Source organism: Watersipora subatra, chromosome 3 (genome assembly GCF_963576615.1).
Source record: "Watersipora subatra chromosome 3, tzWatSuba1.1, whole genome shotgun sequence".
Classification (NCBI taxonomy): domain Eukaryota; kingdom Metazoa; phylum Bryozoa; class Gymnolaemata; order Cheilostomatida; family Watersiporidae; genus Watersipora; species Watersipora subatra.
Genome location: NC_088710.1, coordinates 55,708,087 through 55,732,915, shown reverse-complemented (window position 1 = coordinate 55,732,915; position 24,829 = coordinate 55,708,087). Strand labels below are relative to the sequence as shown.

General features: G+C 34.4%; 3 protein-coding genes across 4 annotated transcripts in view; 2 read left to right on the top strand and 1 right to left on the bottom strand.

Moving 5' to 3' along the window:
- The window catches only part of LOC137390166 (conserved oligomeric Golgi complex subunit 1-like), a 44,011-nt gene extending 37,609 nt beyond the window's left edge, over positions 1 to 6,402 (bottom strand). The window contains exons 1-8 of the mRNA XM_068076446.1: positions 6,290 to 6,402; positions 5,961 to 6,027; positions 5,401 to 5,504; positions 5,038 to 5,107; positions 3,145 to 3,324; positions 1,128 to 1,256; positions 750 to 924; positions 269 to 328 (exon numbers count right to left, since the gene is read on the bottom strand). Of these exons, the coding sequence (XP_067932547.1) occupies positions 269 to 328; positions 750 to 924; positions 1,128 to 1,256; positions 3,145 to 3,324; positions 5,038 to 5,107; positions 5,401 to 5,504; positions 5,961 to 6,027; positions 6,290 to 6,402 (898 nt within the window). The remainder of the gene's footprint in view (positions 1 to 268; positions 329 to 749; positions 925 to 1,127; positions 1,257 to 3,144; positions 3,325 to 5,037; positions 5,108 to 5,400; positions 5,505 to 5,960; positions 6,028 to 6,289) is intronic.
- Positions 6,403 to 7,977: 1,575 nt separating this feature from the next.
- On the top strand, positions 7,978 to 15,097 carry LOC137389767 (engulfment and cell motility protein 2-like). 2 transcript variants are annotated; one of them, XM_068075858.1, is made up of 5 exons: positions 7,978 to 8,109; positions 9,595 to 10,758; positions 12,247 to 12,591; positions 13,311 to 13,628; positions 14,161 to 15,097. In XM_068075858.1, exons 2-5 carry the CDS (start codon positions 9,628 to 9,630, stop codon positions 14,536 to 14,538), a joined length of 2,172 nt encoding a protein of 723 aa, XP_067931959.1. In that variant the 5' UTR covers positions 7,978 to 8,109; positions 9,595 to 9,627; the 3' UTR covers positions 14,539 to 15,097. The 2 variants fall into 2 exon arrangements, with proteins under 2 accessions (XP_067931959.1, XP_067931960.1); XM_068075859.1 differs by having other exon boundaries at positions 8,009 to 8,109; positions 9,605 to 10,758.
- Positions 15,098 to 15,333: 236 nt separating this feature from the next.
- Positions 15,334 to 24,729, top strand: LOC137391388 (mRNA-capping enzyme-like). Its single transcript, XM_068077846.1, has 15 exons — positions 15,334 to 15,468; positions 18,118 to 18,230; positions 18,343 to 18,446; positions 18,581 to 18,669; positions 19,723 to 19,798; positions 19,906 to 20,045; positions 20,292 to 20,487; positions 21,039 to 21,140; positions 21,461 to 21,674; positions 21,756 to 21,938; positions 22,304 to 22,381; positions 22,770 to 22,870; positions 23,593 to 23,659; positions 23,924 to 24,053; positions 24,397 to 24,729. The coding sequence occupies exons 1-15, from the start codon at positions 15,396 to 15,398 to the stop codon at positions 24,516 to 24,518; spliced, it is 1,788 nt and encodes a 595-aa protein (XP_067933947.1). The 5' UTR covers positions 15,334 to 15,395; the 3' UTR covers positions 24,519 to 24,729.
- Positions 24,730 to 24,829: the final 100 nt, after the last annotated feature.

Below are 24,829 nucleotides of genomic sequence, written 5' to 3'. Positions count from 1 at the left end.
TATTATTATATTTATCAATATTAAATTTGATTAAATTTAAATTTAAAAACAAATGAAGTTCACACATACAATCTGATGCTATACCAGAAAACTCATGTAATAACATTAAACAACTATTCCAGTTACTGATTAAAAGTACGATCAGAATGAATAATATTGAGTCTGACTTTTATGGAAAAACTGTTTGGATCAGAGATTTACTTAAGACGTTGAATACTATGAAGCTAAATAAGTGAGCTATGAATACAAGAAGTCTTTGTTTACTCACTCGTCACAGATTTGGGTAGATGCATGCTCAGACTGGCGAACTCTGAGAGGCCTTTTTGGTCTGTTAATAAATACATTATCAATTATTAGCCATAGAAAACATGTATATCCATCCAACACAATCAATGTGTTCACAACAAGCATATTATTAAATGTTTTCACACTGCTAGGAAAGTGAGAGCTGAGCAGCCAGTTGCAAAACGATCCAAACATGTACATGCACTAACCAAGAAATCTGTTCACTAATCTAGGAATATATGCATTAACCAAGGGATATGTACACTAACCAAAGAATACATGCACTAACCAAGGGATATGTATGCTAATCAAAGGATTTGAGCATTATTCAAGTAGAGGCGTTCAAGTATGCGTTCAAATAGAGGTGGCGTTCAATTAGAGGTTTACAGTATATATGCCCTAACTGAGGAATATGTGCAATAACCAAGGGATATGTACACTAATAAAGGGTTATGTTCACTAACCAAGGAGTGGATGCTGGAGCAAGTCAGAGAGGCTGTTGGCCAGGGTGTTTGATTTTCCTAACTCACTGGGCTGGCTGTCACAGAAAACAGCAGTCAACTGGTAGATTGTGTTGTGAATGAGATGTATAGCATTGTGAATATGGTTTCGCACACCAGTTACTCCCCTGCCTGTGTACTACAAATAAAAATATAGTGTCATGCAGCACATGACACTAACAACATTGTTATATTATAAAAACAAGTATTGCCAACAAATCACCAATTTATTTAAAACAGCTTAATGTGAATAAAACAGGCATTGTTTAATTGATGCAGCTGAGTAGAAACTTTATGGCGTCCATTTATTTGACCTAGTAATCTGTTTAATGATTGGCTCACCATTCTGGCTATAAGAAAATCTTGAAAGACCTGTCTCGGTGTTTTTCCTTCCAAAAGAAGTATAGAGCAAGCGGCATCCACAATATTTGAACTAGTCTCTGTGTAGTCAGCAAGCACCCGCCTACAGCCCTACAGGTAAAGCATAACGGCTTACCTCCAAGAAAGCTAGACACATCAGTTTGATGGATAAGTATGGTAAGCTAATTAACTCTCGCTGAATAATGAGTATATTAAATCCTGCTTAATATAATCATATATTAAGTGGGACTTAATACTGCTACATGTAAGTCCCACTTAGCAATATTAAGTGGGACTTAATACTTGATATTGTTAAGACCCACTTAAAAAGTATGAATTGCATCTGTCACTTAACAATTTGCTACTTGATTGGCTTTTATTAATCTGCTAATTAATATAATCATATATTAAGTGGGACTTGATACTGCTAAGTCCCACTTAGCAATATTAAGTAGGACTTAATACTTGATATTGTTAAGTCCCACTTAACAAGTAGGTATGAATTGCATCTGTCACTTAACAATTTGTTACTTGATTGGTTACTATTAATGTCACAATATGTAGGAACTTGATTGGATACCATTTTACAAGCTTCTTAAGATTCTCTGCATGCTGAATTCTTTGACAACTTCAATTTATAGCAATAATAGTTTAGATCACTAATACATAAACATACTTAAAACGTAATATAAAATACAATATTAAACGTATTTATTGGCTGGCTTACATAAATGCTATGGCAGAAGTTTCTTGACCTACTGACTGAAGTTATCTGTTATCCATTTCAGCCTATATTCCACTGATAAGTCCAAATAAGGATGAAAAAGCTAGGTGTATATATAGATATAGCTATACTAGCTGAATGCCCAGCGTTGTACAGATAGTAATGCTACATATTCTAAACTCAAGATTCTAAACTTTCAAGATTTAAAACAGCTTATAAGCAATGGGAGGTTATGTAGCTACCATTGGCTAAGTTTCTTTACCCAGTGAATTTTACTAACTTAAGCTAGTCTAAATCTTTAGTATAACAAGTCTGTCCGTCTGAAGCCAACTTGTGCTTATAAGTGTGCTTATAATCGACTCATGATCTCTCAGGCAATCATGATCTTCAAGCGTGCTAATAGTAACTAATAGTATTTTCTGCAAGCGTGTCTATTATAACCAGTGTAATAAGTACAATGGGGATGAGTATGTGCACATTTATTCCTTAGTATGGCTAGTTGGACGTGTAGTGTAATGGATAGCAGTCATGTCTGCAGAACTGTAGGCTGCGAGTTAAATTCCAGGGCAAAGAAGATTTTTCGTTTCTAAAACTTTATTGCTATAACTGGACACACAGATGGCAGACAAACAAACAATGATATTTATACATACACGTTCATGAATAAATAATTTTAGACATGACCAATGTTGCCTGAGTAATTTTCAAACTAATACAACAAACAAAACAAAGGCTTAAATTAGATATATAAATCAAACAAAATTTTCGAATTTATCAACATTTTCTAATAGAATTACACAAAATCAAAAATCATCAATGCTTTGTTATTGATGCATCAAATATTCAGAATATAACTTCTATGTATCATTAATTTTACTTCTATTATAAGCAGCTCAAACTGATGGAGATTATAGTTAGTGCCAATATCATTCCCAAAAACGTCTCTTGGGTCATAACACCCCTTAAGAGTGGTGATCGCAAATTTTTTTAGTCAAAACCTCAGGGATCATCGAAAGAAACCAGATGCAAAATTTAGCCCAGTCTGTTATTCGGAAGTTGGTTTCTACATGTATATGGAACATACACATAAATAAACACATATATACTTTTATATATACTATATCAGTATAACACTGCAAAAATACTGCTGGAGCATATATCTAAAACAGTATCAAAATCATGAACATAATTAACGATTTGTATTTAAAAGATAAATATTAACTGAAAAATTAAAATAAAACTCGCATCAACATTTTTCAAAGAATAAAAGCCAACCTGCAATATCGCTGATTGGAAGTGACTGATGGCAGACCATTGTTTGGCAATGACAGGGAACCTGCCAAGTACCTGTCCTCCTGTCTGAGTGTCATACTGAAGGCATGTGTGAACATGCTTAGAGAGAAGGTACAGCTTGGCCGCGGGCAGATATGCAGCGTTATCCAAGTAGCTCCATATCTACAGTACATAAACCTATGCATTCTAGATGTCACTAAGCATTAAATTTACGCTTGAAGATTACAAAAATAAAATAAGAAACTGCTGGAACTGATATACGAAATACTCCGCGACTTTGAACTAACTTAAAATAATTCTATTTCGGAGAAGTTACTAAATGGCTACAGCTAATAAAATATATGGTAGAAACAAGTAAAGACTATCATAGACAACGGTTTATGATGATTTGAATTATCTCTACATACAAACATTCAACACTTGACATAAATTTTGAGTAAATATATGTCTTGACATGCGAAGTAATACCCAGGATATATCTATATGTTGCCTGAAAATTTTGAAAACTTTTCATTTTTGCCTATCGTGTTGGTAAATCAATTGTCATGCACAAGTGTAGCTGCACGTCACTTGAATAATATTAAACAGTGCTTTATACCATTTTAAATTTAAAATCAGTGATCTTCAAGATGTCTCAAGTATCGCCAAAGTTATCTTCTCTCAGCTATCCTTAACCTTAAAGGTTGACTTGCAACAAAATTCACATTACAGTTATTTGATATGAAAAGATTCACCATGTCTTACTCTGTTGTGTAGTAGGTGTAAAATATGTGGAAAAGTGACTACAAGCTCTTAAAAGCTCAAAAACGAACAGAAAATCGCAGCCACACGAGACCGCCGTAGTTTGGATTCTCTTTCCAAAACGGCTCAAATGTGATGCAGTTGTGAGAGATGGTTTCTGTTTACACTTTCATGCAGCCTTATTCGTCGAAATATTTTCACAAATATACTTCACGCATTCAATAAAACCATGTCTATTGTTCTTCACGTCTGTTTTATCGTCATTGTAATCCTGTCACTTTTAGCACTGATATCTTATAGCTTACCGTAAAAATTTGTCCAATTTTTTAGCCTTAGCTTGAAGGAGTACATATCATTGTCTGATAATCATGACGAGCCTGTTGGTCACTTGTGATAATCGATAAGTGCTGCAGAAATTATTTGCGAAGTATTGGGTCACATGATCAGATTATGATTTGCCGATTAGACCAAACCGAAACAAAACTGTAAAGTAGCGATCATCTATATTTGATACGGGGTCTTCGGTAAAATCCGAAATGCCTGTCATAAACTAGTGCTACGATAAGTTTTATATTGAGCTTTTTATTGGCCTTTCAATTCACGTGAGAACATCACGTGACAAGACGATAAATAAATTTCAAGACTAAGTCATCGAAATAAAGAGATTCCAATCTACGGCAGCTTTTTGTTTTTGAGCTTTTAAGAGCTTGTAATCACATTTCCACATATTTGGCACCTACAACAAAACAGAGTAAGACATGGTGAATCTTTTGATACCAAATAACTGTAATGTGAATTTTATTGCAAGTCAACCTTTAAGGCTAATTCAACATAAAAATCTATTTTATTGATGTTTACTTTATTTAGTTTCTTACATATAATTTAAATTTTATGCAACTTTCTATAGTGCATTAGTTTTAATGCTGTAAATAATTACTTGAAATATTTAACGTTAAATTTTTAGTCCAAGAAACGAATTAAATGAAATACAACATATTCTTATAAAGATACTGGTTCCAACATATAGCGGTCAACACATGGGAAATGAAAACCAAAACGGATTGACTTCATATGGCAAGGTTTCCTGGTAATCTGTATCAGCATATATTTTGCTAAAGCTCTTTCAAGACATACCTTTCCAGGCACAGCGAGTAGGAGCTTTATCTCACATGCTATCTCATAGACTGCCTTCTGCTCGCTGCCACTATAAACATAAACAAATACATACATACTAGAGTTTAAACCATACTTCATCTATTTGCAAAAAGAACCTAATCTATTAGGCAAGCTCTATATATGTATGAGAGACTGCAAGATTTTTAAAATAACAATCTTCCCATTAGTTAAAAGGTAATAGATGTATTGGGTTATCTTCTGTTCTACACATACAAGTACATATACACATTCTACTTCTATACAATCAACACGTTCTCTGGAAGCTTATTAAACCTGTCTAAAGAATAATAAAAAATCAAGTCTACTTATGGAATGCAAAACCTTCGCAAGACTTTCCCTTGCAATTCCATGTCACTAGATTTATCAGGTTTTGAAGGATGCAGGCGTTCGCATTGTTTATTTATAGTGGTCAGCTTCTCACCAATCTATAACAGTATTACATTTTATATGTTACATTATATTACAAATTATATTACAAATTACATTATATGTTATATTATACATTATATTACACATTGTATTATATTACACATTATATTATATTACAGATTATATTATAGTATTTGTTATAATATATTACACATTATATTAAACATTATGTTATATTAAACATATTATATTACACTACATGTTATATTAGATTACACATTATATCAAAAAAATTATATTATATTACACATTATATTACACATTATATTACACATATTATATTACACATTTTATTAAACATATTATATTAAACATATTATATTACACATTATATTACACATTATATTAGATTACACATTATATTATATTACACATTATATTATATTGAAATGCATAATTAATAACATATTACATATTTGAACATTTTGGATACATTGCCATCTTATGCTCACCTTTTCTGAGCAGATCTTCATTTGTTTTATGGTATCCGCGGCAGAAATTAAATCTCTGTATCGCTCCCTACAAAGATACAAATGGTAACAAACATTTCAAGCTTAATATGTATATTATGAAAAAATGATGATAATATGTTGTATCAATTTGATGAATGAAAAATTAGAGATGTCTAACTTTAGCTCTAATTCTACTACCATAGAGCTGAATCTCTTCTCAAATATGCTTTTATGACCTGCTATAATCTAATTTGGGTCAACACAAACAATAGAAGGCATACAAACACTCTGCAACGTGCATCTAATTAGCCATTTGTTAACATGCATACCCAACAAGATCTCTCATCTCTTCCTTTTTCCATTCAATATCATGGCGAACTTTCTTCTCTATTTCTCGCACTTCTTCCACAGTATGATTCTCAAGCAGTGTGTTAGCATCCATAACTTAAAAACAAAGCAATATATATATATATATATATATATATATATATATATATATATATATATATATATATATATATATCAGAGGTCAGTCCTTAACCACCAGCAAACTGCACAAGTTTGCCTAGCATGAGTCTTAATAGTGAAATTATATAAACAAGTATGAATCTATGACTACTGGTAAACATGTTTTTCCAAATCATACCATGCTTCTCATCAACTCACAGTTCGTGAAACAGCCACAGAACTGCCCAAAACCTTGGCATAAAATAATTTTTGAAGTAAACATAAATTAAATCTCTAAACACCAACAGGAGTACTATACAATGCCAAACTATCCAGCAACAAAGATAAAAGCTAATTTCCAAACTGTCTGTTAACAAATTGTTAACCAATTGTTAAATACTCAATCCATAGTATGCAGCCCTTTTCCATTTGAAATGTTAATTAATGAGTGTTATTTAATCGCCTGCATATACAACAATGAGGTTGAACCAATAAAGAGGAGGGCCTTTTGTTGAGTTTACGAGTTCACTAAATACCTACTTCTGAAAATAACAGTGCAGAAAACTGAGCAAAGGTTTTTGAGTACAAAAGCTTGATAAGTTTCAAGTTTTATTACAAATACAGCATGTTATGTAGAGCATAGATTAACCTCTGAAGCTCTTATACTTCTACCATACTTTATGACGATTCACCATTATCAAACAGTTTAAGCATATAACATCATCGAAAATTATATCTGACCGAACTAGATCTATGTTTTTTTCGTGCAAAACAACACGTAGTTTAATTTTCATTTTATTTTAACCTGACTGTTGTGCTTTGTGTTGTTAACATTTATACAAACCTAAACACACTAAAAAGTTGTACAGCGACTTAATCTTAATGCCTCGATACAGCCAGTTGCACTTTTTGATACCTAAAAACGTTGCTGTATTACCATCAATCATCACTAGAAAACCCAATAAGTGCGCGTGCATTTAACAAACATATAATGCAGTTATCCCAAAATCTTTTTAGAGACAGGAAAACTAAACAATTAAAACTCTGTATTGCACCAAACTGACTTGCAGTAGAAGACAATGATGGTTAATTTTTATGTTGTAAATGTAATACTTTATTATAATTAATACATCCGGATAATTATTCTCAATAAACCAGAAAACAAAGCAAGCAAATACTTTTGAGACTTATGACTGTTGACAGCATAAATAACAAAACTAATGCCAAACTGCAAAACGCGAAAACGAGGTGAAATTTATGCGACTATAAGAATAGTGATCATTGTCGGGATTATGTTACACCAACTTGTCATTTAGACCATGTTCAGCTTGTACCAACACCAGAAGCAGCATTTCACCCGCAAATAGAGTTGCCCAGTTAAAAATTTAAGGCTATGGTGTGGTACGACAATATCGACATGAGAAATCGAGAACCATTGACGTACAGACTTCTTTCATGGTGACACAACGAGCCAAAACGTTTTCGTAGTCTGATAAATGTTGAACTTTGGTGTAACTTTGTAATACTATCACTACGGATATCAACTTCTGCTTCCTTATGTATTAAGATACCACCTTACCGCATATGAGCTAAAAGTTAAAAACACTCTTGGTTTTCAGATATTACTACGGTAATACAATAATATTAGTAGTTTACTTACTGAAGGGACTTGCAAGGATTTTACTCAGCTGTATATTTGTCGGTAAAGTTGAATTTATATCCTATTAATTTGCTGTCATTGGATAACGGATAACGTTTGATATTTCGATAGTTCATGGTCGACTTATTTATATTTGGGTGTCTCACACAGATGTTTATTACAAAAGAAATCTTAAATCAAACTTCTAAGCAACGTTTGCTACAAAAAATGTCGTAATATTAGTTTAAAACGTTAACCTATTCAAGTTTTGTAGAGCAGTTTGTTCTGTTACGTTCTAGTGAGCAATATAAGTAGGATGGTGTTGTATTGGCTTTAACATCCAAGTAGATGAATACTATCATGGATTTGCTTTTTATAGAACTTTTACTGGTTGCACTCATTACATTGTCGATTGATTGAAAGACTTTTGATAGATTATAGATGTTGGTTTGTAGCTCTTATTGACTAGACAGTTAGATTCCCAAAACCGATTAATTCTGTTATATAGGCTAATGAAAAATCTACTTTTTTAAAAAAAAGTTGCTTTTTATTTTATTTCTTTTAAACATATCACGGGACAGAGTAAACCCCCAACAGCAGACACCAACTTTACTTCATAAAGGATTTTTGGATGATTACTTTTACTTACCAATTTGATGTTATGGGAAGTCTCTTTTTTGCGTAAAATGATTTTACTCAGATTTAAAGTTCTTATGTTATTCAGCACTAAATTGCAATTATCATGTACAGTCTATACAAATAGTCTGGTCTTCCAATGTTTTAGTCTTATGCCGAGCCCAAAAGATATACAGCTACTGAATATATTTTGTAATTGTTTTAATGTATTTTGTGCAGGCACCTCAACAAAAGCTGAACTCTAAGAATCTGAGGTTTTGGTGTAGAGCAGAGCTGCATCATTAGTTTACTTATTCAGAGTTAATGGTGTGACTAGAATTTACTTTACCATATTAGCTAATGAATATGTTAGCATCCAACTCTCCGATTTATCACTTTAACAGATGACTTGAGTATGTAGTAGGATCAGACACATATAAATTAATTGCGTGCTCATTTCTTCGCTGCTCAAATATAAGACAACACTGTCGTACATTGAAAACATTCATTATCACTTCATTACAAGTTTAGTAATATTACTGCATGATTATAAGCTAATGTTTTTTTAGTTTTCAATTCAACAAGAATTTCGTTCGATATTTCAAACTTGCTAGTTTACTTGTCTTAACCGCCATGTGAAGTGTTTTCTATTTGCCACTTCATGCTAAAAAGTCTTACTCACTTTTAATCTTTTAGCTGTATGTGATGGCTGAAAAGAGTCAGAATTTTCTGTGTGATATCTCTAGAGCCAAAAAGTATGCACAAATGAAGAGACACTACAAAAAACAAGATTTTTCATTATTACGACTTCATAACTCTTTGTTTGCTTAAATATGTTATTTGATTACCAGTGTACTCCAATCTAAACATACCATTTTGTCTATTTACACATATCACGCAGTTCAATTTTAATCGGATGACAGTTTGATTTAGTCTTTTATAGGTGTTGCAGTCTCACAAGAAGACATGGATGCGACAATTGTGAAAGGATCGCCAATAAGGCCAATCACTCACAGTTCAATCTCAGCTGGAGGGACTGACTCACTTAGGCTAGCTGTTAAAGCGGTAGCGCTAGCTGAAGCAAAACATACGATGAAAATACTAGATAAACAGAATCCGCTTGTCAACATTGTTAGAGACCTATGTGAAGAGTGGAGACTAGACAATCCAGAAGACTATCAGTTGCAATTTGATGATGCCAAGATTACTCCTCCGCCCATCTATGTAACAGAAGAGAACAGAGAGAAGATGGCTGATGGCGATATTCTGAAGCTTGATTTTTCTCCCCAAAAGATGTCCCAAATCATAATTGATGGCCTTCAAGCTGGAAAGATATCTCAAGGTCACATTGAACGATTGGCACTTCTATCGGCAGACATAACTTTTGTCGAGCATTTTGTAACGGAAAATGGGCTAACCACATTAAATAAGTTTATCTCCAGTCGACCATCGCATGGAGAGATATCATTGAGGAATGGCTTTGCTCTCGATGCTTTTTTAAAAATCATGAATCATTTTATTGTATCATGGGATACAATCAACAACAACCTTCTGAGTAGTGTAATCTGGCACATCGAAGACCGTCACAAAACAGATTTGCTTGTTATAAAATCTGCACTCATGATTCTTGATGCTGCCATAAGACATAGTAGTCTCGGCAAATCTTTGGCGCAAAAGTCTGACATTGATGTGGATCAGTTCATTTCAACCTTGAAAACAAAAGATGTTGAGATACAAGTCTCTTGCATATCTCTCATCAACACCATATTGGGTGTTTCTTCTCTTGAAAGGCAGCAAGTTATCCGCAAACGTCTTCTCTCAAACCCAACCAGACAGCTTGTTTGGGAAAACATCTTTACCGGACCAATTGGTCCAGCCATGGAGTATCAACTCTATTCGCTTCAAACTCGGCTCATCAATCTCTTATCCGATCGTTACCGAGGAGCCATAAAGAAAACAGATCCTGCCGCTCTCAAGGAAGTGACGGATCTGCGCTTAATCGCTTTTGATACTGAATCAGAGAACCAACAGAAAGATGCAAATGACTCGAGAGATTTTACAAGGCTCGGCTTCAAGAACCCGACGGAACCACTTATGGTGAGCATCCTCTCTTTTTCTTAACAGGATGAATTTTTTTCTTATTTAGTTTTGCTAATTAATTCATTATTTATTATCAAATTTGATCTTTGATGTGGACTAAAGAACTAGCGTCCGACATTTAAAACTATCAACATTCCCATCATGCATTGGTCAGAGTAACGTATGTATTGAACCCCAGTCTCAGTGACTATGGAGTACATGACAGATCGCTGATTCGTGGAATAGTAAGCTACTTGTTGTGCACTTGTGAAATACACTACTTGATTAATGAGTGTTAAGTAGATATTCGATAATTTAAAAATTCAATGCTTTCATGAACCTTACTTAGGGTTGACAAATATTTCTCTAGCAAATAGCTAAAATTTTGTTTAGAAGTTCATTGCTCTACTTTTTAGCGAAACTAAGGTGCGTGTTGAAGATATTTTGTTGGTTTTGCTGGTTGCAGTCACTCTAACCACGCTATTTTACAATTTACAACCGTTACCACTACTTATAGCAGATAATTTCTTGACTATATTTTATTTATAAGGCTGGCATTGATGTGCCATTTATTATTTTGCGCTCATTGTTGACTATAAGTAAACAGGAGGGAAAATGTGTAGTCAGTATCTCTTCAATATACAGCAGGTCAAGGGAGACAATTCTAAATTTATTTTTAGCAGATAGTGTTTTACAGATAGTAAAGTTATTCCTTAAAGTTGTAATATTCTTTTGTTGTACTTTCCTGAGCAACATACCTTTCTCTGTAGTAAATTATGCTGTAGATCTGTTACAACCCTACATATTGTACATATTGACCTGTAAGATAAATACTGAATTATTTAAAGAGCTTTGTTAATTTTCCTTTTCTTTTTATGCTTGTTTATTACACGCTTAGTTTCCCTGAGCATATTTAGCAAATTTTTTTTTTCACAACAAAACCAGTCAGATGTTTTCTTTTTGTTGTTTGTGGTAATATTATAGCATTTAAGCTGTCTGCAATTGCTCGAGTCTCCTTTTTCTGTAATAATAACATCGCAGTTCTTATTTGCTGTTGTAGTTATGATTATGTGGCAACTCTAGAAGCCTTCAACTGTATAACGCTACCTTCCATATACATGTATATAAGATTCCAATTCACCTCCACGCAACTACACTTATTTGGTGTTAAGTTAGCTTTTTACCGCAATACTGCTGCATAAAACAATATTTGATAGTATCCCTAGTACAGTAACTCTACTAACTTCATCCCATCCAACCTTTCTGCTCCTATACAGTGTTATTATTTCTTATTTTCTCACCAAAGCTTTGTGCTGATCCATAATATGTACTAAAGGACACAGCAGGCCTACCTATGAATAGCTCACTATAATATAGTAAACTAAACTTTATTCTTTACAGTACCTAATTGATGTTTAGTCAGCAAGCGTTCAGCTCCATCCAGTTATCAAGGACATAGGCCGTCAGTGACTTACTAAGTCTAGTAATTGGTTGTTATTCATGTAGGAGTTCAGCCAGGCCCCTCCTGGAGCTCTTACTCTCGACTGCATGGCCTTCTTCGCTCACCAGTATACTCAACAGTACAGGCAGGTTGTGCTGGAGAATAGTAGAGAGAGAGCTGATGAACAAGACTGTCCATTCGCGCAGGCCAGTGTCGAGCTCACCCAGATCCTCGCTGACATTCTCAAAATTGGTCGTCCCCCTAGTGATGAACCAGGCCAGGATGACAGAACCTACTACCCGATGTTCTTCTACAAAGAAAGGCCATTTGAAGAGTGTTTTTGTGTGTGCATACAAAGGCTGATGAAGACTTGGAAAGAGATGAAGGCTTCGCTGTCAGATTTTAGTAAGGTAAGATTTTCGACTACTATCATCTCTTCAACATACGAAATGAGATGTTGACAAATATCTTGACGTAGCAAGTAATTTTTAGCACATGGCGTTCGAAGTTTCTCAAACCATTACAATTTTGTAAGTAAACATAAAAATTAATAATAACATGTTAAAATAATAAAAAAGATATAAATTAAGTTAGGTTGAACGATACTCGGTGTAAGTTCCGACACATACTTCTATTATTCACTTCTTCACTAAACTTAGGCATTGCAGATGTTATACTTCAGTGAATGCATCTCCAAGGTAAAGTTACCATCAAAACATCTTTTTATTGGTTATTCTTTATCAATTTAGTTTTTACCTAAAATTTTTTTAGCTGTTTACATAGTTTTATTAAATATATTGTTTTAATGTAATATGTTGTTACTGAAAGTATTTATTGTTACTGTTTGGACTCCGGGGCGTATTCTTCTAAGGATATCTGTTCCAATATGCGAAGTTTTTAAGGTACAAAGCAAATATTAAAATTGGTTAACTTTAAATGTCAAGGTTTGAATGTATTTTACTTGTACTTCTACTCATGTTTGCTTCTGTGCTCCGAATTTTAGGTAGAAAATTCCAAGCATGTTTATTGAGTTAGAACTTATGGTCAAATATAGACCTCCTTCTTCATCTTTGAATGTACGAGATATTGTATGTTAGCATTGATATGTATTTTGATGTTATTGCTAAAGGTGTTGATGGTAGTGAGAGAGCAGATAACTCGAGCCCTCGAGTCAAAGCCTCCGACCTTTGACTCAATGAAAAACAAGTTGGGTAGTTGGAGCTTTGCTAAAATACAAGAAGCAAGGCAAAAAGAATTGGAAGCCCAAGAAGAGCGCAAACGTCAAGCGAAGCCCATTCAAGAGCTTTGCGCGATGATTCAGCCAGAATTGGAAGACGTTATTAAGCAGCAACGGATCAATCGAATGATAGAGGGGTGTTTGTTCAAACCGATTCGTGGCGTGAAGAATGCAAGACATGTGTTCTGTCGGCTGTCACATAATGCTAAGGTACTGTAGCTGTGTTCACTCGACTTGAAATAAAGCCATAAATTATATGTGTTCAAGTTTATGGTGGACAGACAACTCTGTTTTAGTTTGGTGTGCTTCATTCTAATACTCAGAACAACTGTTCTATACATAATGTTCATGGTGATATACACTTCTTTGCTTGTTGCTAGACCTTCCTTCAGCAATTGTTGATTGCAGCTAATAAATATCTTTGTTCTCATTAGCCACAGGAATGGCCATTTTAGAACAGAAATGTTTGAGGCTTGATGGTTTGGAAATCTGTTACAGCTAGTGTTCGTCTCAGCAGCTGCTTAGTTCTGGCTGTCTAGCGATCTTTTTTCATTTGTGTCATAGCTTAAGAGAGTTTCTGATTCAACTAGCATCACCTGTATCAACTTTTGTCTCATCTGGCTGCAGAAGTCTAGTCTATCATTATCTGCTTTCTGACTCATCAATGTCATATCGTATCGAATGTATATATTTTTGTCTTTCTAGCTGGGCGTTGCTCTTCTTTTACCACTTTGTATTGCAGGTCCTACATTATGGAATGACAGCAACAGACCAAGGTGTCCGCGAGACTCCAGACTCCATCAACATACTCGACATTGAAAGGGTATCAGTAAATGAAGATGGAAAGAACAAGAACAGAGTGATTGTCATTGCGAGGCAGGGTGGTGAAGAACTACTCCTTAATGGCGACACAGTTCCTGACAGTGACATCTGGCTAGATGGCTTGAATGCTCTGACTGGCAACAGCCCTATCGTTAGTAAACAGGCTCAGAGGGAACTTAATGAGCTATTGTCACTCGAGGTTAAGCTTCGGTTGCTGGACGCTGAGGGCATTGAATTTCCTAGTGAGCCACCACCGATTCCCGATCCTCCAGCAAACTTCAATTTTGTCACAGCCTAAATTGTTTAAGTAGGACAAGTCCATTCAGCCACCCTACACACTTATTTGTTATATATCTGTAATAGTCATACCTCGTCTTATTTCATTCAGGTCTTCACTGTAACTTTTATTAATTGAACTTTCATGCCTTGCAGGATTTTTTGTAGTTATAGTAATATAACATTTTACGTAATAATATAAGACATTCACTTAAGATAAATCTTTGGACAATCTTTTCATTGTTAGTATTTATGTGAACTTATTTGGTATTAAGCTATAGTAACAGATATTTTCAATTATATATGTGATAAAATTAATTTTTTTATCTTTCAGACTGGCAACTTATTAAGTGAGTAGATGTATGAAGCGCTGCAGATAACTTAATGCGTTTATGCAGCTAACGCAACTAGATTTTTTATAGCTTATTTCTCAAATGTGCCTTGGTAAATTATGAAGTCCATTGGCCTGATTGGTCACTACTAGAAAGCTATTATTCCCGATATTGCAAGATTTCATTCTGTTTGATATTAAATGCGTTATGTTATTAACATCTTCGTTGTTTATTAAATACATATAGCATTTCTAATCATACATTTGTTGTTGACCACTCTTCAAGCTGATATGATATCAACTAGAGTAGACTTGTACGCGTATGCTGCGTGTACGTAAGTGGCATATGTGAAGGATTTGTCTTATCATTTTGCATTCGTAAAAAAGCGCGTTGAACATGCAATTTTACGTGTCATGTAAAACAGAATAAATCGATGTGGCGAGTCCAGTTGAACGCTTTATCATTATTTTAGAAAACTTTGAGAAATGGCGTAAAAGTTTTCATATCTGGTCACCTAGCTAATAATTGTTTGTTTGTTATTAATAGCATGGCGAAGAGAAATCACGTTTCTATACCACCAAGATGGTTAAATTGTCCACGAAAAGGTCTTTTAATGGCTGGTAAGCTGAAGTAAAATAATAGGGATATTACAACTGAAAGGACTCGTGTTGATTGCTTGACTATGATCGCCTTCTTCTAACACTAACCTGTTGTCACAAAATATCTGTGATATTTTTGCGGTGCTATGTTGTGATGACTGGTTTTTGCTGGCTGTTTTTTGTAGTTAATTTTATAAACTCAATTGCTAATGAAGTTTAGACGAATGTAGAGTCCAGTTGGTGTACGGTCATCTATGTATGAAGTGTATATCAAATTTTGTAAGGAGCTTATCAAGTGCTATTTCCACATATTATTCTTCTGTAATTATCATTTTTTCACATTATCATTCATCCCCGCTTTCATCACATTGCATTGAAAAACGTGCAAAGCGCAAACAGCTACAAGTCTTATGTTTTGAATAGTGGCTGCTGAGATTTGAAAGCAGCATATCATTTCAGTCACATCAGATCACACAGATTGACTTGTGCCTTGATAAAAATGTTAGGAATTTATCTTTCTTCTAGAAGAAGTTAGAACGAGCACTAAACTAAAGTAATTTCACTTACAAGTAATCAACCTTAATTTGATTTGTCAGATACCCAAATTACCGAAAATAGTTTGGTTGTATTGGCTATAGTATACCTCTGACATTTTTTCAGCAAAATGATCATATCTCGTACGTTTTGTTTTGTACTGATTATGGTTGTAACTTTACATGGTAATTGGCTGAAACAAATATTGAAGACATCACCATTTTAGTGTTATTCTATTATTATTCTATTATTATAGAACCAAACTTAGGAAATGTATTAAGTATTCATGTTTATGATTTATTAACATTATTCATATGTTAATAAAGAAATAATTTCAGCAACGCAATATTCTTGAGTACTCCAAACCGACTGCCTATTTGCGGAAATGCTGTATCTTTTTAGGTAGCCGTACCCGAGCTGTATTTTTACGAATTAACTTTTACAACATTTGGCTCTTTATCAGACCTCAGAATTATGGTAAGAAGCATTTAATATTGAAACAATGCTGTACAGAAGTAAGTTACAAAAATTGTTAATCCTAAATTGTCTGAACATAATGTGCTCATACATTCCGGATCGCCTCAGCATGGAAATCCTCTGATTGATTTTAAAGTCATTTACTCACATTGGTTTTGACCTCATTTTCGAAACTTTTAGAAAGTTTTAGGAGCGCCTAAAGGATTTCAAATAGTAGGTTTGTTTTAAAAGAAATTTTAGCAGTCATACAGTAGAGGTTGTCGATAACCTGGGCTAGAACAGCTCGAGCACCTACCTTATAGTCCTGATCAGACCCTTTCATGTTACCATCTCTTTAGTGCTTTAAAAAAAGCCATACAAAAAATCTCTTTAGTGCCATACAAAAAGCTTTTGCATGGCGACTGAAAATGAGATCAAAGCCACTGCGAGTATTTTAAGTTACTCTGAGGATTTCTATGTTGAGGAAATATGGAAGATAGTGCATTGATGGGAGAAATGTGTGATTCTCTCAGAAGATTATATAGCAAAATTACAAAAAAAATTGGGTATGTGCCTCAATTATATTTTGCGTAATAAAAAAAATCATCTTTCCTTGTTGAATGACCCTCATAAATTAAACTGGTTTTGATTTTGTTGAAACTGGTCACTTACTCGGTATTAAATTACTGATAATTGGTGAAACCAAACTCAGACTCCACTCAAGTTCTATTACTGTGTCTGAAAAAGACCGTTTGCTGAAAGTGTTTATTTTGAAGTTTATTTGGTAAGCTTCATGTATGCAGTATATAAGCTTAATTATAGCTGATTAGTAATCTTTTCCTCTGTGTAACCCCTTTTGCCTTTTCCTATGTTTAAACTATTACGATTGAAGGCTTTAGACTGAGGAGAAATAGTCAAGGACAGAATAGCTTGATCTACATATAAAACCAAATTAAATAATAGGACACCTAGATGTAGATTGATAGCCAAAGTTATCAGTCAGTTCACATTCATTTCACCATTCATTATAGGGTGGAGCTGTTTCTTTCTGAAGAGGTTTCTGCTCTACAACATTCGTTATTTAGCTCCTTGGGATATTGAATCCATTTAAATAATTGGTCTGTCTGGTATTGAATGTATTTTAGTGCTTTAGATGTGCATTTTAAAGATTTTTTTTATTCAAATTCAGTTTCTCTGCATAATTCATGTACTTAATACTCGGCACCATAGTCGTTGAAGGGTTTTATTATGCAACTTAATGCGTTAGTCTAGTTGGTAATCAGCCAAGCTGAGTTTACAAGTAGGCTCTGGATTTATTATTATGTAGCATTTTAACAAATGTGGTTCTGGTAAAGTCGGAAAGTTTTAAATATAGTTGAGTATTAAATGTATGATGTGATCATTGCTTGAAACCTTATTCTATAAATTTCAAAGCTTTTGCTACATCTTCGTCTCAAATAGGGACAACAGGCTTGCTGATTTTAAAAGAATGGGAGGTTAGTAATGTTCATCCATTACTAACTAACTTGATAGCCAACTCAAGAAGTACAAAAGATTATCAGTCAGTAGGCCTACTTGGCAATCGAACATTCTTCTCTAGTGTAATTAGGTTTTAATCTTAATTTACATCTTAATTTTTCCATGGTGTTTTCAATTATACTACTTTAAATTAAATTACAGATAAATTTATACCATTCAAGACACCTCTCGATCACAAGTATGACGACGAAGTTCCAGATGAGTGCAAATTTAATATTCAAATGTTTATTTCATCAATAAAATCTGCTTACCAGGTATTTTACTATCTATCAAAGTGACACATATGTATTTCGAATGTGTTAACGGTTTCGTCATCAAACAGCAGTTGTCACTTAATGCTTTGCGTCTGATGTGTTGGTGTTGTAGAAACAGGTGGGCCTCATTATTGATCTTACAAATACTACGCGGTTCTACAACAAGAATGAAGTGGAAGATATGGGATGTAAATACGTGAAACTGCAGTGTAGAGGGTAAATATATAAAGTCTTCGTTTTCTTGTCACCCTGATTACTATGTAGGATAGATGTACTGTGAACTTTCCAGATGAGCCAACATGTCTCGGGCATTATTGACATTCTTTATACAATTGCTCGTAAATTTATAGACACGGAGAAACTCCAGACACCGCTCAGACGGCTCTATTCATTGATGTCGTTGATAAGTTTATCAAACAGAAACCTTTGGAGGTCATTGGTAAGAGTACTACGTTTCTTGCAGTTTATCTTAGTGCATGAATATCATTCTGGAATGTTCACTGAAGCTCCTATTCGCTTCTCAACGATAATAAACACAAAAAAGAAGTTCAGCCTTAATATTGATCTCAAAATTTTGATCCAGTCGCTTGATTACAGATTTACAACAGGAGGGTGAACTGTTCCAACTTACTCAGAGTCCAATTTTTCTGAAAATATCCTTCTATTGCTCATGTCAAAAATACTTTCAAACAGAGCGAGTATGACAGAGGGAAGCAAATGACAAAATTATGCCACTTCTTTCACATTACTCCAACATTGTGGGCACAAACCAAGTGTTAAATTTTTTGTGCACCCACTTTGTAAAATAATGTTGTGATTTGCTATTTGAGCCGTTTGATAAGTATACTAGCGAGTACTGTCATTATGATACCATTTAGCTGTGTACTGTGTGTCTAAAATTGGATTCAAGGTTGTGATGACATACGTTACATTCCACGCTGTCGTAAGAGCTATGTACAAGTGAATAATGTACACTGAGTATATTAAGCATCATAAATGTTGCTAACTGAAATTTACACGCTCTGATGCATATAACAGCGATACGCATGTGTAGTGTATTGTCTTGACAAAGTCACTACTCGTGAACAAAGGAAGATGCAGCGATTTAAAACACTAGGTAACTAATAATACACATCGATTAGTTATTTTTATAAGCAAGAAAACTTTAAGACAAAGCATAGTTTGTCATTTAGCGAAATCCTTCGTCATCTGTAAAGATACAGTACTTGCATCAGATTTTCTGCTGTGCAGTATGGGCTGGCAAAGCTTGGTGTAAACTTGAGCTTATTTCTTACAAATCATCTAGAAGTAAACTGTAAAGACCTGAATTAGCTGACAAACAGAGTAGGAGGCTCGAATGTATGATATTAAGAAAAAATAGCAAAGATTAGTTATCTGTTCATGATAAGATGAGAGGTAGAAAAGATTCCTGAGTGTACCGGCTGTACTTGTCTAAGTTATGTACATTCTAGAAGGCTGGTATTATTCACAGGTATTCATTGTACACACGGTTTCAATCGAACTGGTTTCCTCATCTGCTCGTATCTCGTGGAGAAGATGGATTGGAGGTAAGGCTGATTTTGGAGTATAGTTTGTAATCCTTCATTTTTTGTTATAAACAGATATCTTTTTAATGTAATGCGAATTACTCTTCTGCAGCAATTGCTCTTTGTAGTATAGAGGCAGCGATACACACATTCGCTCAAACCCGACCTCCGGGTATATACAAAGGTGGATACATCAAAAGCCTCTTTAGGATCTATGATGATGAAGATTATGCGCCTCCAACTCCAGTTTTACCAGACTGGTGCAACGGTTAGACTACTGCATGCGTTTTAATCAAACTTGCTTATTGCTAAATAGGTTTTATTAAAAAATTGTTATAAAATATATTAATGCCGCTCTATGATTCCTCCCAAGGCTTTATAGGGCTGATATATCTATGATTTCTGTGGTTCCTACCAAACCTTTATAGAAGTAGTGTTTTGCTGTGCTTTAAAGAACTTGTATATATGTATGTGTTTAATAAAATTGCAATCGGTTGCTTATTTTTTTCGCTAGAGGAAGAAGAAGACCCTGGGTTGGATGACGATGGCAATGAGGTGGATGAGTCAGGACCATCAAAGAAACGGAAAATTGAGGCGATCAAACACAATGCAGCGTTTATGAATGGAGTGTCTGGAGCTACATTGGTGATGGACCAACCTCGATGCTCTGAAGTCCAACATAAAGTTCAGGACATGTGTGGCTGGTCCAAGTAATTCCTCATTCAAATCAAATTTTTTAGCCTAGTTTTTGTTTCTAGTGTATGGCTATTAAAAAGATCAATATCAAACTTGATAGGATGTAAAGTGTGAAAAATTACCGCGTTTAAGTTTTTCTACTCGTGTGAAATTTGTTGCTTTTGCAAAATAGTTTCAACAAATCTAGGGTTCTGAGGTGTTCATCAGCTTTTCATTGTTTATACTGGATTCAACTATATTAATAAATATTGCGCTACATTGTTGGGTTATTACTTTTGTCTAATGTATTTGTTTCATCTCATCAACAATTTAGGCCATTGCCAAAATTTAGTTTAAAATTCAAATCTGATCCAGTAAAAAATATTTTGTGGTTTGATTTGACTTGCATTAAGCATAATTATAAATCTTTGGGAGCAGAAGTTTATTCATACAGACCAGCGGACCTTATAAATGCCCAGGTTTTTTTTCATTCTCTTTTTAAAATTTTTCTGGTCTGTGATTCTCAAGTATGGTATTGCGCTAAACATTAAGATAGATATCATACTGATATTGTCGCTGCTTGTAGAACCGGCTTCCCAGGAGGTCAGCCAGTCTCCATGGACGTGAAGAACATCAAAGTGTTGCATGATAAGAAATATTTTGTGAGCTGGAAGGCTGATGGTACAAGGTAAGTAGGATAAAGTTGGAAGCCATAAATGTATGTACATGTATAGGGCTAATTCTTTTTATTTTGTTGGGCTGCACTATTACGTTTTTGACTAACTTTCTTTACCCAAAAATGAAAAAGTAGGCTATCAAAGCATTCTGAAGCTGTGTAAAATTGTTACTAAGCAACCAATGATTTATTAAATTTCTTGTAATACCCAAAAGACGATATCTATTTTTAGCAAACTGATTCGTTTTAGCATGAGCAGACAACTCCACTTTTCAGTTTCAGGTATGTCACGCTCCTATTAAGGATGTTTACTAGATTTATTGCTTCCACAGGTACATGATGTTGATAGACGGTCCAGGCAGTGTATTCATGCTAGATAGAGACAACTGCGTTTTTTCTATTGCGAACCTTGACTTTCCTCGGCGAAAAGACCTCTCATCACACATCACCAACACGCTTCTCGATGGCGAACTTGTCATTGATATAGACAAAGCGTCTAACAAAAAATTCCCTCGATATCTGATCTATGACATTGTTACGTTTGAGGTAAGTTCCTTCGATGTCAAGGTCTTTCATCTCTAGGTCGGCATCTTGTTAGTCAATACTTTCCATAAACTTTTTTTGCAGGGAAAGGAGGTGGGAAAAACAGACTTTGGCACTCGCTTAGCGTGTATCAGAAAAGAAATATATGAGCCAAGACAGAACAAACAGAAGGAGGGCTTGTTAGATCGCAGCAGAGAGCCTTTCGGCGTACGCCAAAAGCCTTTTTATGATCTCAGTCTATCAACTCGTACAACTGATGTCAAAAAGGTTGTTTTTACTATGATTCTCTGTTCCGCTCTATATCTGCCAATATATGAGGATTCTATACTGCTACGAGCTTCTGCTATGAACATTATTATAGCTTTCTACTAAAAAGTATTGTCACATTGCAATTGCCAAGTTCTCTAACCCTGGTAAGCTAGTTTAGACCAGTGCGCAGTTAATTTTTACTCGTATTCACAAGCAGTTTTTGGCTACCCACATTGTTTTTTTAAACCATGGATACTATTTCTCTATCACGACAATATTACAAGTTCATTTCCCACAAACAGCTAATACTTTGTAAGTGTTAGTTGTTTGTGGTAACAAACAACTAACGTTTACAACATATTTTACGAATTTATCTTTTGCAGTTGTTGAGCCCGAAGTTCTGCGAGTCAATTGGACACGAAACCGATGGTCTAGTATTTCAGCCAGGTGGCCCTAATGATGTAAGTTTTCCAACTTATGTGTTATGGTTGGTAGACATCATCACAGCAAACTCGGTTGTTTCTTATTGGTACCACTAAGTAGCTAGTGTTATACCAATTCATCTTATCAACCTTTGTAGTTTTTCCGTGTCTGGAAATCAAGGAAACTATTTTAGTTACAAGCATCGATCGCTGGCTTTATTTTATCAAGAGATTATCTTTCCAAGTGATATCGATTCGGCATAATATTGGTAACTGATAAATTTATGTTAGTCATAGATTATTAAAAACTGGTTGATCAGCCCAAAGGCCGAATTCGCTCCATTTGCACCCTAATAGTTAATGGTTGACGACAGTGCACAGGAAATGCTTCCAGCCCACATTTTTATCTCGGTTCTTGATGCTCTAGGTCTATATGGCTGGCAGACAGGATGACGTCCTCAAATGGAAGCCTCCACATCTCAACAGCATCGATTTTAAGCTGAATATTGTCAGACAATCAGCTGTTGGGTGCGTTTATCATCTTTTCTATCACTATACAGTTGAACCTCAACTTATGACAACTTCTACATAGAAACTTTTTAATGTATGATTTTATATTATTAACAATTACTTGTAATGATACATGAAGTCTTTTTGGCATGTAACCTCCAAAATCTATTGAAAATTACAATTTTATAAGTAAATGTAAAAAAACTGGTAGAAATTGAATGTAAAATTGACGAAAAATATATGCATCACAAATTAATTTCAACTATATCTAGTGTAAGTTACAGTAGGTTACGACTCACATTTTTTTTTACTCTACCGCTGAATTCACGCGTTGCCACACCTACACTTCTGTTCACATGCCTGTAAGGCAATAATATAAACCTTTTATATTGTTACTTTAATCATTTAGTTTTTACATATAATTTTAACTTTTATATGTATTTTTTATAGTGTTAGATTATGCTTCGTTTTAATGCATATGTAAATTACCTGAAGTATTTTTTAATTTTTATGCTATGAAACAAATTAAACAAAACACTATGTATTCTTATAACGATATGTGCTTCAACATACAACGTGTGCTAAGCAAATATTGAACTGGACTAACATCACATGTTTAAGTTTGACTGCACATTACTATAACCTGGGCTCTACCATACAACGCATATCATGTTCTTGGTGTTGTCTTCTCCGACTTTTCGAGTTACTGTTCAGACTCTACGGTATATCCTATTTTGTAGCATGCTCACAGAAACAAAGGGCTTGCTTTATGTTGGTGGCTTTGACAGGCCTTTGGACCAAATTAAGGTTAGCTTGTTTCGTAATAAGTTATTTGCCGTTTGTCTTCTTAAAACTGCTGAATTCATTTGAGAATAGATTTTTATTATCTAAAAACATTTGTATAACTTGCTTGTAAATTTTACATTGTTATGTGAACTACCGTATGTATTATTGTCAGGTAGCACCAAACTAAAATATATCAGTCTTTATTTTTACGACTTTGTAAGTGACAGACTTGGAGACTTACCAATATTTATGGATATTGATTGTTGATTTTGCTGCGTATTTCAGGTTACTAACAACCTTCATCAGTACAATAACAAAATCATAGAATGTTCCTGGGACATGGAGAAAAGATGTTGGAAATTCATGAGAGAAAGAACAGATAAATCCTTTCCAAATGCGTATACTACCGCTATTGGTATGCATACTATTGCTATGTGTATGTACTGCTGCTATTGGTAGACATGCTATTGCTGTATGTAAGCTATTACTACGCGTACGTACTACTACTATTGGTATGCACATTCTATTGCTAACGTGAATCAAATTTTTGCCAATAATGTAATTATGTCCTTGCGCTATAATTCTTGTTCTACATGCTTAACCTACTACTAAAGCCATGAGCCACTAATTATTATGAACATGAAAAACAGATTAAAGGGATGTAACTGTAAATGTTTTCTGTTGAACTACACCCTCACTAAACGCGCCTACTTTGACAGACATTGAGTTGACATTGAGTTGTAGCTGTTGTGTTGTAGCTGTTGTGGAGAGCATAAAGAATCCTGTGACCGAAGAAAGTTTACTTAAATTTATCCACAGTTATGCGTGGAGGCCTCAACCCAAGTCTTCCTCCATGGGTCCACCACCAGTTAAGCATTAGCAATCTTGTTTCTCCTCTTTCCCTATGTGAGCGCTACTCAAACCGTATCAGTTATTCTCACCCTCTGTTATCCTTAGAAACGGTTCTAAGATATGTAGCGTTCTATACTATATATTTAATGGAAATGTTGTATATATATAATGCGCTTTTTGTAGATTTATTCTCATTTTACTGGTGCTTTCATTTGTCAAATACAGTACAATGGTGAGCATGTGAATGTCTATATTACAAGCATAGAAATCAAATGACTAGAGGGTTAGCAATAGATTAATACTATTGATAAACAAGATTACAAATCAAGGTTTACTCCC

Coding starts and splice junctions, on each gene's coding strand:
- LOC137389767 (XM_068075858.1), top strand. CDS start 9,628: ATGGATGCGACAATTGTGAAAGGATCGCCAATAAGGCCAATCACTCAC. Junction 12,592..13,310: donor CGCTGTCAGATTTTAGTAAG/GTAAGATTTTCG, acceptor TTATTGCTAAAG/GTGTTGATGGTAGTGAGAGA. Junction 13,629..14,160: donor GGCTGTCACATAATGCTAAG/GTACTGTAGCTG, acceptor TTTGTATTGCAG/GTCCTACATTATGGAATGAC.
- LOC137391388 (XM_068077846.1), top strand. CDS start 15,396: ATGGCGAAGAGAAATCACGTTTCTATACCACCAAGATGGTTAAATTGT. Junction 18,231..18,342: donor CAATAAAATCTGCTTACCAG/GTATTTTACTAT, acceptor TTGGTGTTGTAG/AAACAGGTGGGCCTCATTAT. Junction 18,447..18,580: donor GTGAAACTGCAGTGTAGAGG/GTAAATATATAA, acceptor GTAAATTTATAG/ACACGGAGAAACTCCAGACA.